General features: G+C 47.6%; 1 protein-coding gene across 2 annotated transcripts in view; it reads right to left on the reverse strand.

The window, feature by feature from the left end:
- The window catches only part of LOC133503076 (actin remodeling regulator NHS-like), a 57,532-nt gene extending 44,692 nt beyond the window's left edge, over positions 1-12,840 (reverse strand). For both annotated transcript variants that reach the window (XM_061824216.1, XM_061824218.1), the window contains exon 1: positions 12,372-12,840. In XM_061824216.1, coding sequence (XP_061680200.1) covers positions 12,372-12,660 — 289 coding nt within the window. In that variant the 5' untranslated portion in view covers positions 12,661-12,840. The remainder of the gene's footprint in view (positions 1-12,371) is intronic.
- Positions 12,841-15,634: the final 2,794 nt, after the last annotated feature.

Below are 15,634 nucleotides of genomic sequence, written 5' to 3' on the forward strand. Positions count from 1 at the left end.
TGGCCAAAATGGCCCTAAAACGCCCGCTTCAAAACCAAAATGACGGACTTCCTGTGTCTTTTCCAGTGTGACTTTCTTGTGGGTCTACTTTTGATAGACATGCCTACCAAGTTAAAGCCGTCCAGGCCAACCTGTCATTTCCAAAACATGAACAAGATTCATGTCCATGCTCCGCCCACACATACAAAATGACTGAAACCTAAACACAATATTTTGCAGTTGAGGATCACCTTATAAGGTTCAGTTTTTGGTAGCAATCGGATAAAATGTCCCGCAGTTTTGTCTTTGAAGGATCTCTGGTAGCGCCAGAGTTCATTTCAAAAAAAGTGGATGACTTTTCTGAAAGGACTTTTGACTTCTTTTGTTTTGGTGGCTCTGTTCATGATAGAAAGGCCACCTTAATTTGGCATTTCTCGTTAAAACCGGTTTTGGAGAGTGCATTTTAAAACGTTGTGTTTCGTGGCCAGTAATCAAACTTCTACATTGCGCGAACCCGGCGGTGCGTTCAAAGGCGGTGACGAGAAGCAGAGCCGGCCCCCACCTACACGTGCGGATGAGAGTTTGTGACGCGGCTACAAAAACACTCCTCGCCTCCCACTCGAGTGCGAGCCTGACAAGTGAGGAAGAACAGGAACCTGCGACTGATAAGAACCAATGCAGGGCCCTGAAAACTCAAGACTAGACTAAAGAAAGTTGTAAGACAAGTCATGTTCGGTGGTGGGTGTTGTAGGCCCCAATAAGCGGTCTACTTATGCCCCCTGGATTTTCATCTATGTGAATTTTGGTAGGCATGTCCATCACGAGTAGTCCCATCAAAATGCCTGTAGGACCCGTGCTCGAAAAGACACGGACGGCGGCCATTTAAGCTCGAGACGATCATTTTCGCCTCCTTTTGACCACCTCCAGGTCGTTCAAAGATGAACGTGTCCCAGAGATTTTGTCGCGTTACCGCCAAATTTCGACCTCACACACGACCCAGAGAAATGTCGCTAAACTGTGCTTGAAAACTCGCCATAAAACAGAAAACTCAAATAACTCCACCATTTTTAAAAATTCAGTCCCCGACTGTCAGTTTGACATCTGTATCCCAAGCGGACCCCCAAAAATGTCTCAAGGACTCGAGCTTGAAAGGACACAGGAAGTCATCCGTAGTTTGCCTTCAAGGAAAGATTTGGGCAATTCCAGGACTCCTTCAGGCAAACATGTCCTAAGATGTGTCCAACTGTTAACAAATCGGTATACTCGGCAAATGGGTGATGCTAAGTCACAAACACACGCAAAAAAAATATTTTGGTAATGGCGCGCGGGCAGCTGGGTTTGATGAAACATGAAACTTTAATAACTCCACAATTTGGGAAAAATCAGCCCCTCAATCCATTTTCACCTTCGAAATTTTGGGAGGCACCCCTCGCATGAATTTAAAAAGGCACGGGAAGTTTGCCATTTTGTTTTGTTGGCAGCCATTTTATGCTCATTTGAAACTCTATGAAGTACATTCACATGAAGTCTTTGGAGCTGGCGTTGGTTTTATGGCAGGATGGGATCTTTATCTTGATTGTTATACGCTGAGCTATCCTCTTGCTTGTTGCGATGAAGAGACGAGGGAGGGAGGGAGGGAGAGAGGCGCACGATAACTTGACCCCCAACCTCAAAAGCTTGCCGACCTGGCCCCCGCCCCCCTCCAAAAGAGCAAACATTGCCCCTCTCCATCTCGCGGCGCGGCCAATTAAACTGGATTTGGCCTTTGACAAGATGGTGAACAGTCGACGGGTCAGTAGGGCGACGAACGCCGGCGGAAGAGGCCACATCATTAAAGTGTCAAGTCAATGACTCGAACAAGCCGCTTGCTGCTTCATTCCGGACACTTCGGGCAGCACCGTGAATACCTCAAAAGCAGCGTTTGGAAAAAGTGGGGGCTGCGGACCACCGGGGGTCACCGACAAAGCCCGAACTGGCTGTTTCTTGGAATTTTGAGGTCACTTTTAGAGCTGTCAGACTACCCAGACTCTGGACCCTTGTTCCTTGTTTGGACCATAATTTCTTTGGAATTTAAGGTCAGTTTCAGAGTTGTCTGACTGCCCAGATTCTGGACTATTGTTAAACTTTTGGTCCATATTTTCCTAGGGTTAGTTTCCAAGATGTTCCACTGCCCAGATGCCGGAGTCGCATTCTACTTTTGGAGCATATTTGCCGAGATGAGTTTGCGAGTCATTCGCTTGTCCAAATTCTGGACTCTTGTTCTCCTGTTGGATATTGTTCTCCTCCCAATTTTAGGCTCATTTTAGTTTGTTTGTTTGTTTGTTTGTCGTTCAAACTGTTCAGGTTGCAGTTTTGGAAATATTTAGGGTACGTGAGTTACTCACCACCTCCACAAATATCCCAAAACTGATCAAAACACTACCCAAAAGTAGAACAAGAGTCCAGAATCTGGCCAGCGTGAACAACTCATAATTCAACATAAAACATAATCCAAAAATAGTGCAAGGGTCCAGATCTTTGAAACAAAATTCCAAGAAAATGAGTGACCAAATGTGTATAAGAGACAAGGATAAGGCCGGTCAAGTAAATTTCAAGGTAAAAGACCAAAAAACATGTCAAGTAAAACGCGAGTCCAGATTCTGGAACTGGCAAAGTAACCTAAAATTCCATCAAGGCTACACTTTGAGAAACACTACTTGCAATTTTAGTTTGTTTGTTTTTCTCACTGCCAAACTGTTCAGGCTGCAGTTCTGGAAATCTCAAGGTACACGAGTTACTTGTGGATCACCCCCTCCACAAATATCCCAAAACACATCAAAACACTGCCCAAAAGTAGAACAAGAGTCCAGAATCTGGCCAGTTTAAACGACTCAAAATTCAACGTAAAACATAATCCAAAAATAGGACAAGAGTCCAGACACTTGAAACAAAATTCCAAGGAAATGAGGGGCCAAGTGACAAACTTTAAGGCCAAAGACGAGGATATGGCCGGTCGAGCAACTCAAGTAAAATTCAAGGTAAAAGACCAAAAAATATATATATCAAGTAGAACGTTGAGTCCAGATCCTGGAACAAAGCAAAGTAGCCCAAAATTCCACCAAGGCTGCAGTACTCGCAATTCCCTCGCTCTTGGTTTAGTCTGCAATCCGAAAGCGGTCCTCCATGCTTTCACTTGGCTCGGCGTTTTGTCTGCGGCCGCCTTTGCAAAACCCTGCGTTTGTTTGGCCTCGGCTCGTCCGGCTCGGAGCGAAGCTGCCGCGGCGCCGTTTACGACGCCTGCCGCTCGCATTGTTCGCCGTGGCGACCCGGGGGACATATTGACAGCTCAGGAGGGCAGTAAAACTTTTGTTGGCCCTTTTTTGTTGTTCTCGTCGTGCCGCCTGTAGCAGGCAGCAATTCAGGCCACCTGCGGCGGGGGCGGCTTTTAAAGCGATACCATCTCGCGCCTTGCTCCAAAAGCCGACCGTAGATCCAAGGGAGCCGCCGCTGACTGCTTCTTCCAGAAAAGTTCCATTTTATGACTCCGATATCTGCTGCGGGAGATTAGTCGGAAGTGAGAGATAATGGTGCCGAGTCACCGACGGATAAAAGCCCAGCTCAGCTGTGGTTCTCAGTAACGCCGTTTCTTGTCTTTAAGTTCCTATCTTGGAAAGTCTTTGGGAGTAGAAGTGGAGAAGCTCTGGGGAAGGCGGGTGGTTGTTGGTAACGGTGGTGAGCAAACACACCACCCGGCATTTCTCAACAGGAAGGAAGGAAGGACGTGTGAATTTGCGGCCTTCGCCATGCAGGTGTTTAGACTGGGATTTGGCTGGAATGCGAGCCGGGATCTGCCCACCGCCTCGGAGCAAAAGTCCTTTCATCGTCACTCAACCCACCCTCGTCTCATCAAAAGCACCTGTGGATTTAAACGGAGGACAAAACCCTTTGCGTGTCCCTTCAAGGCTAAAGTTTTGTTTGGACTGCCCGCGTGCCGACTCTCCAAACTTTGAAGAAGACTGATTAGCAATTTTACACGACTCTGCACAGTTTTCCCACTTTTGAGCAACATTTTCTTCATCCTTTTAAGGTTTAGTGCCGAGTTGTTTGACTGCCAAAATCCCGGATTCTTGCTGTCGGTTGAAGGCTAAGCTCATATTCTTTGGTTTGGTTTTTGTTATTTTTTTTTTTTTTTTTTGGGGGGGGGGGATTCACCCCCCTCCTCCCCACCAAACAACCAGGAGTTAAGTTTTTGTTTCTACCTGCATTCCGGCCTGAACCACTTTCAAACGGCTGAAAATATACTCGAAAAAACTTTATGAGGGATTTCAGGTTTCAGCCCCCATCTCGGAAGCACTTGCTCCGGTGGAGGGTCCCGCCGCAGGAATGTTAAGTGTAATCACTCGCACGTTTCCCGACCAATCCCCCCCCCCACCCCACCCCCAGCAGGCAATTAAAATCTTGAACCTCTGCTTTATCAGAACAGCCCCAAGCCCCCCCCCCCCCCCCCCCCCGAGAGGAGTCTCGTTTCCACTCAAGAAGCACTTTTCAAATTTGGGGAGCACGCGTGGAGGGCAAAGTCCTTGAAGTCGAAGCGAGCCCTGGGGTTTCCCGTTCACTGGCTTGACCCGACAGGATCCTCTTGGGCAGCTCCCGGGGACGTGCAAGACTTTGCTCGGATATCTACTCCGAAGATACGTTCCAGACCAAACGTCCATATTCTTTCTTTATTTTGATTTGATCATTTTATCCTCCCGGTTCCTTGAAAGTTTTTATTTTTATTTTTTGGAAGTAGTTCTTAGTGCCTGCTCTCACTTTCTCAGCATCAATAAATGGGAGACCATCACAATCACTTTCAGGAAAGGAAAAGACGGCTGACGCTGGCACAATTCTCCAAATTAGAGGCACAGCGTGCTTGCATCGAGCGGTTTAATTTGAACTCCCGCTTCAAGTTGACGGTAAAAGTCACGCATACAACAGCACACAATCAAACGTATTCAAACAGCAAACTTCAAACAAACCACGGGACAACCGAAGCAAACGTCAATGTTAAAATCCATACACGGGGAAGCAAAAAATGAAGACAGATGTGAGGGTATTTATAAACCGTCAGACCGCTGCGACTTTGGCACTCTCGGGGGCGACAACACTCGCAAACTGAGGATTGTTGGGGGCCTTCTCAATGAAGGCCTCTTTTTACTCGCGCTGACATCGCTGCGGCTCTCCCGCGCGCAGTCGGCCTTCGTACTCGAGAGCATTTTCGAAAATGCACTGCAATACTTCTCCAAGTCAGAGGTGTCGCTACGGCCGACACGGCGTATTTTGGTCATTTCCGGTCGCCGTTTTCCGCCACAAGGGACAGAGCAACAAGAATGGCGACAACCCTGGAAGCGTGTCTTCTTCTTTTCCTTTCGGCTTGTCCTGTTAGGGGTCGCCACAGCGTGTCATCGTTTTCCATCTCGTCCCATCTCCATCATCTCCCTCTCGAACCCCAACGCTCCTCACGTCCTCCCTCACAACATCCGTCAATCCTTTCTTTGGTCTTCCTCTCGCTCTCTCTTCCTCGACAGCTCCATCCTCGTCACCCTTCTGCCAATTTCCTCAGATTCTCTCGCCTGTGGACATGTCCAAAGCATCGAAGTCTGCTCTATCTCAGACCTTGTCTCCAAAAGATCCAACTTGGGCTGTCCCTTTAAGGAGCTCATTTCTAATCCTATCCAAGCGAGAACCTCAACATCTTCATTTCTGCCACCTCCAGTTCCGCTTCCTGTCGTTTCCAACCCTTTGATCCGTCCATCACGGCCAGCCTCACCCTGTTTTATAAACTTTGCCCTTCGTCCTGGCGGAGACTCTTCTGTCACATAGAACACCAGACACCTTCCGCCAACCGTTCCACCCCGCTCGGACCCGTTGGCCCTACGTCGGATCTCAAAGTATTCCTTTTGCCTCTCCGTTTCCCGCTTCTTCTTCGCTAATCTCTGTCATTGGATGACTTCCTGTATTTTGGGGTTCCACCATCAAGTCTCCTTCTCCCCTTTCCCTCCAGAAGGCACCCCAAGTACTTTCCTGCCTGCCTCTCCGAGTGCCTCGGCAGTAGTATTCCAGTCTTCCGGGAGTTCTTCCTGTCCATCTCGAGCCTGTGGCGCCGAATGAGCAGATACGTTTAATTATGCGATGGCCAAGGTGGGGGAACGGCGAGTACGTCGTCGCGGCATGTGACTAAAAGGGGCCAATCGCGACATGAGTGTAGGCCACGCGATCCGATGCGAGCGTTGGCGATCTCGCGGGAGTGTAAAGTGGCCTTTACGCAGTGCGAAATTCCGGGAAGCCTCTTTACTGTAAAAAAAAAAAAAAAAGCAAAACAAACTACGGGAAGTGCCTACTGTCCTCCACGAAGACAAAAAAAAAAAAGTCAGAATGTTGCATATAATCCCTGAGGAAGTGAAGATGACATCAGTGGAATAATAAAAACAAGTATGAAGGCTGTCCCGGAGCAGTCAAAAGAAGGCCAGAAGGCGGAAGGCGGGACTTTGAAACCTTGTCTATAATTAGCAGCGCCGCAGTATCAATGGCAGCAAAGTTGTCTGGACCTGCACAAATATGCCCGTGACAATCAAACCGCTGCTTAGATGTCCTCAAAGGCCGCGTTTGGCGCCGGAGGCTTCTCGTTTCACGCCGGATCCAATTTTTTGACACCTCGTTTCCACTTCGAGTGACGCGTATCCGACGTGACCGCGTTTACGTCCGTCGTCATCCGAAGCACCTTGTACAATGTCGAACGTTTCTACATCTCATAAATGCAAAGAAAATATCTCACGATCCAAAGCATGTCCGACATTTATGCCGGATCAATCGTGACGCAATGTGAACACCCAGGCCCGATTAATCGAACGCAGAAAAGACATCGGAGTTCCCACGCTTTTCCGGCCAGCGAAAACGACGAGCCCACCAAACTCGGTCTCCCGTGTCGGAAAAAAAAGAAAGGCGGCGGGAACGTCGCGGGCTGCGCAGCGGGATAAATGAAGTGGGACAAGTGGGAAAAAATGGATGCGGGAGGTTACGTAAGACTGCACAGCTGAGGCCGGAAAACGCCCTGAACGCGCAAAACCGCCTCGAGCGTCAAACGAAACGCTGGCGAAATGAGCACCTCAAAAAAAAAAAAAAAAAAAGTTACACATCCTCGCCAACGTGACCTGCGCCGACAGCATGTCCAACATTTCAAAACAAAAGGTGACATGTGAGTGGAACCGGACAGAAACCCAATAAAAGCTGAACTAATGATTCATATCAAATGGATCGTTGAGAAACAAAAGTTTGAAAAAAAAATGAAGTTTTTTAGTATTAAATGCTAAAATAGTGGACTTAAAAGGGAAATACAACATCGGGAGAGGTTCCATTGTGACTCCCTGGATAGTCCATGGAGTTTTTTTTATTTAAAAAAAAATAATAATAATTGCATTTTACTATTTTGTTACATTTTGACCTGTTAGATATATAAAAAAAACAGTAAATAGAGTTATTCTGTAAACACTGTTGCCTAAAATGATCTATGGAAAAAAAAAAAATAGCTTGCGGTCCAAAGCATACCACATCCTCTAAAACCCAGCTTGAGCAGGGGTTTCAAATTGGCGGCCCGGGGGCCATTTGCGGCCGGTGAGACCATATTTTGTGGCCCCCACCTTAACGTGAACGTTTAACGTCCGAGCGGACCTCGAGCTGTTTTATGGGTGGCGGTTTTACGGCGTTGCGCGAGGAGCTCGAAACCGACGGATCGTGGTGGGGTTTATTGCTGGGGGGGGGGGGGGTCATCCTTCATACAAGGAGTAAAACATTTCACAGAAGCGTTGCCGTGAAAAGTTTTGTTAGTAGTTATGCACACAAAGCATCCTTGTTTATCGTTTTTTGTGTTTAAAAAAAAAAATCAAAAATAGGTTTGAGAAAATGGGATTTTTCAAAAACTTGCGCACGTGCAAGTTGCAGCCGAATTCTGCCTCCAGCGCCCCCCAAAATGAATTACGTTTGAGAGCCCTGATCCAGAGGGAAAGGCACTCTTAATCGAAAGCGTAAAGATCGACAACGTTTGACTTTATTTGAACGGGAACTGTAACTATTGCATTTTACACTTTTACGACGGTTCGGAATGTAAAAAACGTTCCTCGGCGTCCACTCGGGTCTATATTTCTTCGTCCCGGGCGGGAAGCTGTTGAGTTTTGTGACAGGAATGTGCTGAGCTGCCAGACCCGCGTTCGGGAAAAGCCACGTAACTTAAAACCCGGAATGGACGGACGGACGGACGGACGGACGGACGGACGGCGTCTGGCCAACGCGACGTCCGAGGGCGGGCGGGGCCGTCCCGACGCGTGCCCGGCGGGACATTTGCCAGACGCCTCCGTCGAGCTGCTCTGGAGCGAAAGGTTGCGCCGTCATTGGAGCGCAGAACGCGACTGAACGCCACTGGCGCGATTCAGCATTTTGAGGAGCCCGCTGACTTTTCAAGCAATCAAGTTGGGAAACGTCCAGCTCTGGAAAAAACATCGACGGCACACAAGGGAAAATGCTCAAAATGCCTTCACTGCCTTCGTTTTCTTTTTTCTAGACTTGTACATTAGATGAGGGACGCGCATCAATAATAATAATAGCTTCATTCATTGCTAAAAAATTATACATTCATTGCTGCATTTTTTTAAAGAGGAATTTTCAGGATTCTGCTCTCAAACTAGGCTGACAACAAATTCTTATGATAATAATAATTTTACCAAAATCATGTGTTGATTTGTAATTACAACATTGAATAATCTGAAGAGTTGAAAACACACATTCAAGAATTTGCAGATTTCTTTCCCAAATGAAATGAATCTTGAAATGTGCATAAAATTAATCGATGCTTTTGTGATCTACACTACAAAAAAGTTTGTTTGTTGGTTGTTTGAAAAACAAAAATGAGGAGATTCCAAACTCAATGGAGGAAACATTTACTTGAATGACAAGTTAATGATTAAAAATGATTATTATGCACTGGTTAACTCATTGTTAGACTGCCGACTCTATTTTGCAATTTAGGAGCTCAAATGACAGATGTTGTGTTTTTGTTGCCTTTGTCAGACGTTTGATGTGGGATTTTTTTTTCTGATTTGCCAGCAGACGCGATGACGAAATGAGGAAATATTAACGATTAACGCACTCGAATCAGGACACAAAGGACAAATTAAACCACGCATAAAAACGAGCCATCCTAAAAGTCCCCGTGGCCTCATTTATACCGATTGTCATGCAGATGAAGCACGGGGGGTGTCACCGTCCCCCCGACACCATTAACGTGAAAGGAACAATTTGAGGTAACAAGGCGACTTTTTTGCGTGTCGGCCTTTTGGTGTCACTGCGCTCGCTGCCCAAAACGTGGAAAACGGGAATTTTTGCCGGGTTTTTTTTCCCACTTGAGGTCGTTTGTGTCAATCTGTGCGTCCAAGTTGTTGGATCATTAACGTGAAAATCACGCAAATGCCTGAGAAGGGAAACATTTGGATCGAACGTCAGCGCAAAGAAATAACCTGCTTCTGTCAAGTGGGATTCATTTACGTGAACACCCGCATAGTCGTGATGTGCCACATTTTCAGGGCAAACATACCCCAATTATTTGCATCCACCCCTCATATTCAATTTGTAAAGAAGAGCCCCGGTTATTGGTGGACTTTTGCTATTTGCGGTTGGGCTCCGTCACTGTGTCTTTAAGGGGCGTGGCCTAATTCCTAGTCTCTGTGCCTTTAAGGCAGTGGTGTCGACCTCATTTTTGTCGCTGGCCAAGTTGTAGTTATGATTTCCCTCAGAGGGCTGTTATGACTGCGAAACCATGAAAATCTTTCACTTCATCATATTTACATATTTATATTTATGAGCTAGTTTTGTAATTAAAAAAAAAATCAAGGCTATTGCTGATGTTTGGGCACACAATAATGCTTGCAATATCTCAATGTTATCATTCATAATGTCAATTTGATATTATGAGACAGATTTGAACATTAATTCGCCTTCGCGGGCCACACAAAATCAAGCGGCGGGGCCTTGAGTTCGACCCCCGTGCCCGTAAGGGGTGCGGCCAAGTGGGTGGACTTTGTGCCTCCGTTCTCGGTCGGCGCTGATCCGAAGAAAGGCGCAACATTCGTGGGTGTCAACCGCTTTCAACGCAACAGAACGATGAGGAATCGGTGTTCGATTTCACACCCGCGTCGCGGCGCTACGGTAAATTCGTACATGCGGGTGCGCTAATCGGCTCGGTTAATTCCTCCAAAACCAGAAAATGATCGGGCCAGCCTTGGTACGAAAAAAATGGAGGCAAATCCTCCTGGGACAACTGCTTTCAACACAACAGGGCAAACAAGCGTTAAATTTGGACACCCCGCATGCCCCTCATACGACCTGCCAAAAAAATGTAAAAAATAAATATTGCTCCAGTTGACTTTATACGACCATTCCGTGTCCGGCTAAACGCGAAAAAAAAAGACAATTCGAAGGTCAGAGGTCAAATGTGATGTTTTCATCACGACGGCGTTAGTCAGATAAGTCATTAACAGATGGGCCGCATAAACACCTGTAGGCGGCGGGAGAGAAGAAATGTGGGGGCGGGGGTCGAGGTGGGCTGGGGGGCCGTGCAAGGGTTTGTTCAACTCAAATGGGTTATTCCACTATTCCAAAAGGAATTCTTTTTCGATTCTGCGCATTCCTGGAATTCCGAGTGGAAATCTTCAAATATGATTTTATTATTATTATTATTGTTATTATTTGTCCAAGTACTTCCTGCTGTGTGCGTGTTGTGGGCTTTCGCATACATACATAAATAGACTCCCGCCCCCCCATTGTCACTAGTAGGAGGGGGGGGGGGGGGCTTTTAAAAGAGCCAGCCCATGGCCACATGCGGCGTTATCTGGGTCATGAATTCTTAACCGGCAGCCATGCGGAGTTCAACCTGTTTACGTGCAAAAAAAAAAAAAAAAAAAAAAAAAGACACAAACAAGCGAGCAGCGCTCCTCCCAAAAAGTCGCAGCCGAGGAACTTCTTCAGCTTCCGCACCGATTCGCGTACTTTCGCCAGCACTGTACAGATGATTTGCTCCGAGTCACACATATGATCTCTTTTTGATTATTATTTACTCTGAGGCATGCAGATAAGTGTCGTTATGCTTCACAAAGCAGCGAAAGATTAAAAAAAAAAACTGTGAGGGAAAAGCCACAAAACGTCACCCCAAAGCACTTGCGAGGTGGATTTTCATGCTCCTCCAGCACTCAAAAATGATTTATGGATATTAACTCATTGCTCCAGTTGACAACATTCAACTAAGTGACAATACGCAGTTTTTTTTTTTTTTTTTTACTTATCCCACCACAACACGAAAAGCCTCTCAGAATGACAACTGAAAAAGTACTAATTCACAATAAAGTTAATATTTCTCCCAAATTCGGTATTTCGTCTGTATGGCAGATGACTTGTTGTCTTTTCAAGGTTAATTTAAATAATAATAACGCCCTTAAGAGGTAAATAATCATTTAAATATGGAGCAACGACGTACAGCATCTGCCTCACAGTTCTGAGGACCTGGGTTCAAATCCCGGCCCCGCCTGTGTGGAGTTTGCAGATTTCTTTCCGGGTTTGCACTCCGCTCCCCCCCCCCCACACACCCCCAAAACACGCCTGCATTCATTAGAGACTCGAAATCTCCCCCCCCCCCCCCAGGTGTGATTGCAGGTGTGACTGTTGTGCCCCGCGATTGGCTGGCAACCGGTTGAAGGTGTGCCCCGCCTCCTGCCCGACAATTGCGGGGACAGGCTGCAGAAATCCTGCGACCCTCGTGAGGATAAGCAGCTCAGAAAATGGATAATCACCGGAATGTTCAAGAAGTTCTCTGTTTGTGGGGACGGTGCTGCCAGGGTAGTTTGTAGATGTCTCAACAAGTGTTCACACATCAAAGCTCCTGAACCCCAGTATGACAGGTCAACGCGATGTCTCTGATGGGTTGTTTTTCTTGTACATCAAATTTGAGGAACGTGTTGGGGCCTGAAATCAGGTAGTTGCCATGGACTGAAGTCAAATCATAATGAATATTTCCGAAAATGTGACAAAAGTTGTTTTGTTTTTTTCCCTGTCAAATTGTCAAAAGTCCCCATTGAAAAATTGTTTAGCACGAACAGTTTCTTCAACATTCCTGTATTTTAATGTTGTCGCGATGGTGGTTCTAGTCAAGTGAAGTATTTCATTTCATTTCATTTCTTTATCGTCGGTGGCGTACAAGGCTCGACAAGCAACGACAGAGGCAATCGTCACGAGGACGTCCCACTGGGTGAAAAAGTTCCAAAAGAGTTTTGGAGAAAGGAGAAAAGTGGCTTTGGCGGACGCAGTGAATGAGGAGAAGGCGCGCGTGTACTCACGGACTGGCTCCTGTCTGGGGTCCAGCCGGCAGCAGGTCTCCTGCAGCCGGCCCACCTTCCGCTGCAGCCCGCGGAGCCTTCGGCCGGTGGCGACCAGGTCGCCCTCCAGCTCCTGGAACACCGAGCAGGCGTGCTTGGCCAGGTCGGACAGCTGGCGGAGGCTCCGGGCCAGGGCCACATGGCTGACGGACAGCAGGTCCTGCAGGGGCGAGCCCCCAGCCTCGTCGTGGTCCGGGTCCGCGCGGCGGCACAGGGACCGGGGCTCCACCAGCCGCTTGAAAAAGGGCATGTCGCTCGCCCTGGATCCGGCAAAAGTGTGGCGAAAGCGGGCGCGGACGCCACCGTGATCCGCTCGGCGTGGCTTCTGATGCCCCCCCGTGCACGTCGCATCTGGGAGGGCGGACGCAGGCGCTCCGTTCGTCCGCCTGCCTCCGATGCCGCCTGCCTGCCCAACTTCTTCTTCTTCTTCTTTTTCTTTTCTCCCCCCCCCCCCCCGCCCACCTCTTTCCACCGCCACCACCGCAGCTCCGAAGTAAAAACTCGAGGTGGTTTTTAAAAACTAAAAGCGGAGGAGGACGTAAAACCCGGAGCGGAGCCTCGGGAGCGCTTGGAACTGGAGGACCGGCGCGGGGCCTTCGGGGACGCTGGGAAAACGAGATGCCGCCTGCGACGACCTCGGGGCCAACGGAAACGCACTTCACAATTTCACGTTACATTTTAGATCACACTGGATTAGATGACATCAGATCAGATTAGATTCATAGACAGAGAAAGAGAGCAATCGCATAAAGACAGAAAAGATTGGGACACATCGAGAGCGACAATATAGATTGACAATAGAGACGGACACTATGAAAGATGGTGAATATTAACAAAAAAGGAAAAAAAAAAAAAAAAAAAAGGAATGCAGAAAGATGGGCGGCACGGCGGCTCAGACGGAGCGCGTTGGCCTCGCGGTTTTGACGTTCCCGGCCGGGTTCAATGCCGGCCCCGCCCGTGTGGAGTTCGCATGTTCTCCCCGTGCCTGCGTGGGTTTCCTCCGGGCACTCCGGTTTCCTCCCGCATTGAGTGAACACTCAAATTGCCCCTAGGTGTGATTGTGAGTGCGTCTGGTTATCTCGATGCGCCCTGCGATTTGCTGGCGAGCACCTCAGGGTGGACCCCACCCGCCTCCCGCCCGTTGACAGCTGGGATAGACCCCAGCACTCCCTGCGACCCTTGTGAGGATAAGCGGTGAAGAAAATGGATGGATGGATGGATGGAGTAGACTGCTTCAATGAGTCTACGGTGTTGCCTTCAGGGACACTGGCAAAACAAATGTTCCGTGTCAATTGACCGTCTGCTGTTTTTCATACACAACATGAATGTCATACAGGGGGCGGCTCGAACTACCGGAGACAAATTCCTTGTTTGTTGTTGACGTGCTTGGCCGACAAAGCTGATTGGTTGATGATTCTGGGGGCGTGGCCACAGAAGCTGTGGCCAATGAAAACACCATCGGATAGATGAAAGATAGATCGATCGATCGATAGATAGATAGATAGACAGACAGACAGACAGACAGACAGACAGACAGACAGACAGATAGACAGATAGATCGATCTCGGCCTCACGATGTGGTTTTGCTTTGGATCCCGAAATGTGCCTTTGCGTGGCCGGACGGAAAGAGGTCCAAAACCTCGCGGCGGCGGCGTGTCGGTTAACCTTTCGCCGGGGCCTCTTCATTCAGATGTGCTGAGCGGCACTTTTACCCAAATCCCGGGCCGACCGACGGGCTAAAGCTCTTCCTGCCGCCGCGCCGGTGTCTGTCGCTAACGCTAGCGCTAGCGCTAGCGGCAGAAGTGCAACCTTTGCAAAGCGGCCTTTACAAATGCCGCCCGCAGAGGTGCCCCCGTCGTCACGCGTTGCGGGCAACAAAAGGAGCAAGTTGAGCGCGCAAAATCAGATAATCTGAGCGCTGGGCTCAGCGCGCAGACGGGGATTCGCTGGAGCGTTTTTTTTTTTTTTTTTTCTCTTTTTCTTTGGCTTTTTTTTTGGTTTTTGCTGACACTTATTCTGCCGCAGAAGAAGATTACGCGGAGGAAATGACGTTAAATGCGTCAAAAATGATCAAAACTATTTGGATTCTCGAGTCATCGTTTTGAGCCGTTGTTGAATTTCAAATCGTCCAAACCTTCCGATCCCAACCTCGGATCGGGAAACGTCTTCCCGATTTTTGTCGTCATCCACGGAAGCGATCAAATCATTTTTGGTGTTGAATGAAAAAAAAAAAAAAAAACACACACACGTTTGAAATCATCAGCTTTTACTTTGAAATGCAGTGATCAACATTTTTAACGATTTTCTACAACATTACAGACCGAAACAGTCACTGAGTCATCATCCATTTATGGGAAGAAAAAAAAAATAAAAAAGGACAAAACATTTGCAGCTGTGGTATGAATGCGTAACTGCCATCTACTTGAACGCGAAGCAACCTCAGAAGTGAAACTAGTAAACCCCCGTTGGCATAAATCCAAACCCAAAGAAGTAACTTTCGGTTTCAAAACGTCGCCGAGTCCAATTTACGGTACCGCACAAAGAACAAAAAGGGCTTAATAAAAACTCATCTGGCGAAGTCGCTTTCACGCGAAATACATTTTTATCAAAATGCCCGATGAATTGACGTAACAATCCATCCATAATAATCAATTGGAAATGATATTTGATACAAAGTAGCAAGAACTTTGCTGGCCCGTTCTTGAATACTAGTGCAGGATTACTTTGTGTTTACCGTTAGTCGGTCGTGAGGCATTTTGCTGCTGACGGCTGACATGCTTGTTCGTATTTACGTACGCCAAATGGCCGCCAGATTTGGCTCCAGCTGCTGGCGTGCAATCCCGAGCAAATACTTTGAGGCGCTATGAATACGACGGATGCCTGCTGTTAATGACAATGTTACGCGCAATTTCAACGCTGACATATTTGACGAGATGATCCTCCCACGTGTGTGTGTCCATTTCAAACGACTCCTTTTGACAGCAGTAAAACGACCGAAACGCGAGATGTTAAACAACTTTTTGTTTGAGGATTGGACCATGTGACTTTCTCAGGTGTTGCCTTTAAGATTTTTCATTTTTTTGTTTTTTTTTGTTCGTTTGTTTTGCTTTGACTTTCACCTGTGAAAACTACATTTGCTGTGACGCAAACGGGAAGACCGCAGACGAGCAAACCATTTTGAAGCTGAGAAAAAGAGGGAAAACCGATCGGAGCCGACATCGCAA

This window comes from Syngnathoides biaculeatus, chromosome 7 (assembly GCF_019802595.1).
Source record: "Syngnathoides biaculeatus isolate LvHL_M chromosome 7, ASM1980259v1, whole genome shotgun sequence".
NCBI classification, from domain to species: Eukaryota; Metazoa; Chordata; class Actinopteri; order Syngnathiformes; family Syngnathidae; genus Syngnathoides; species Syngnathoides biaculeatus.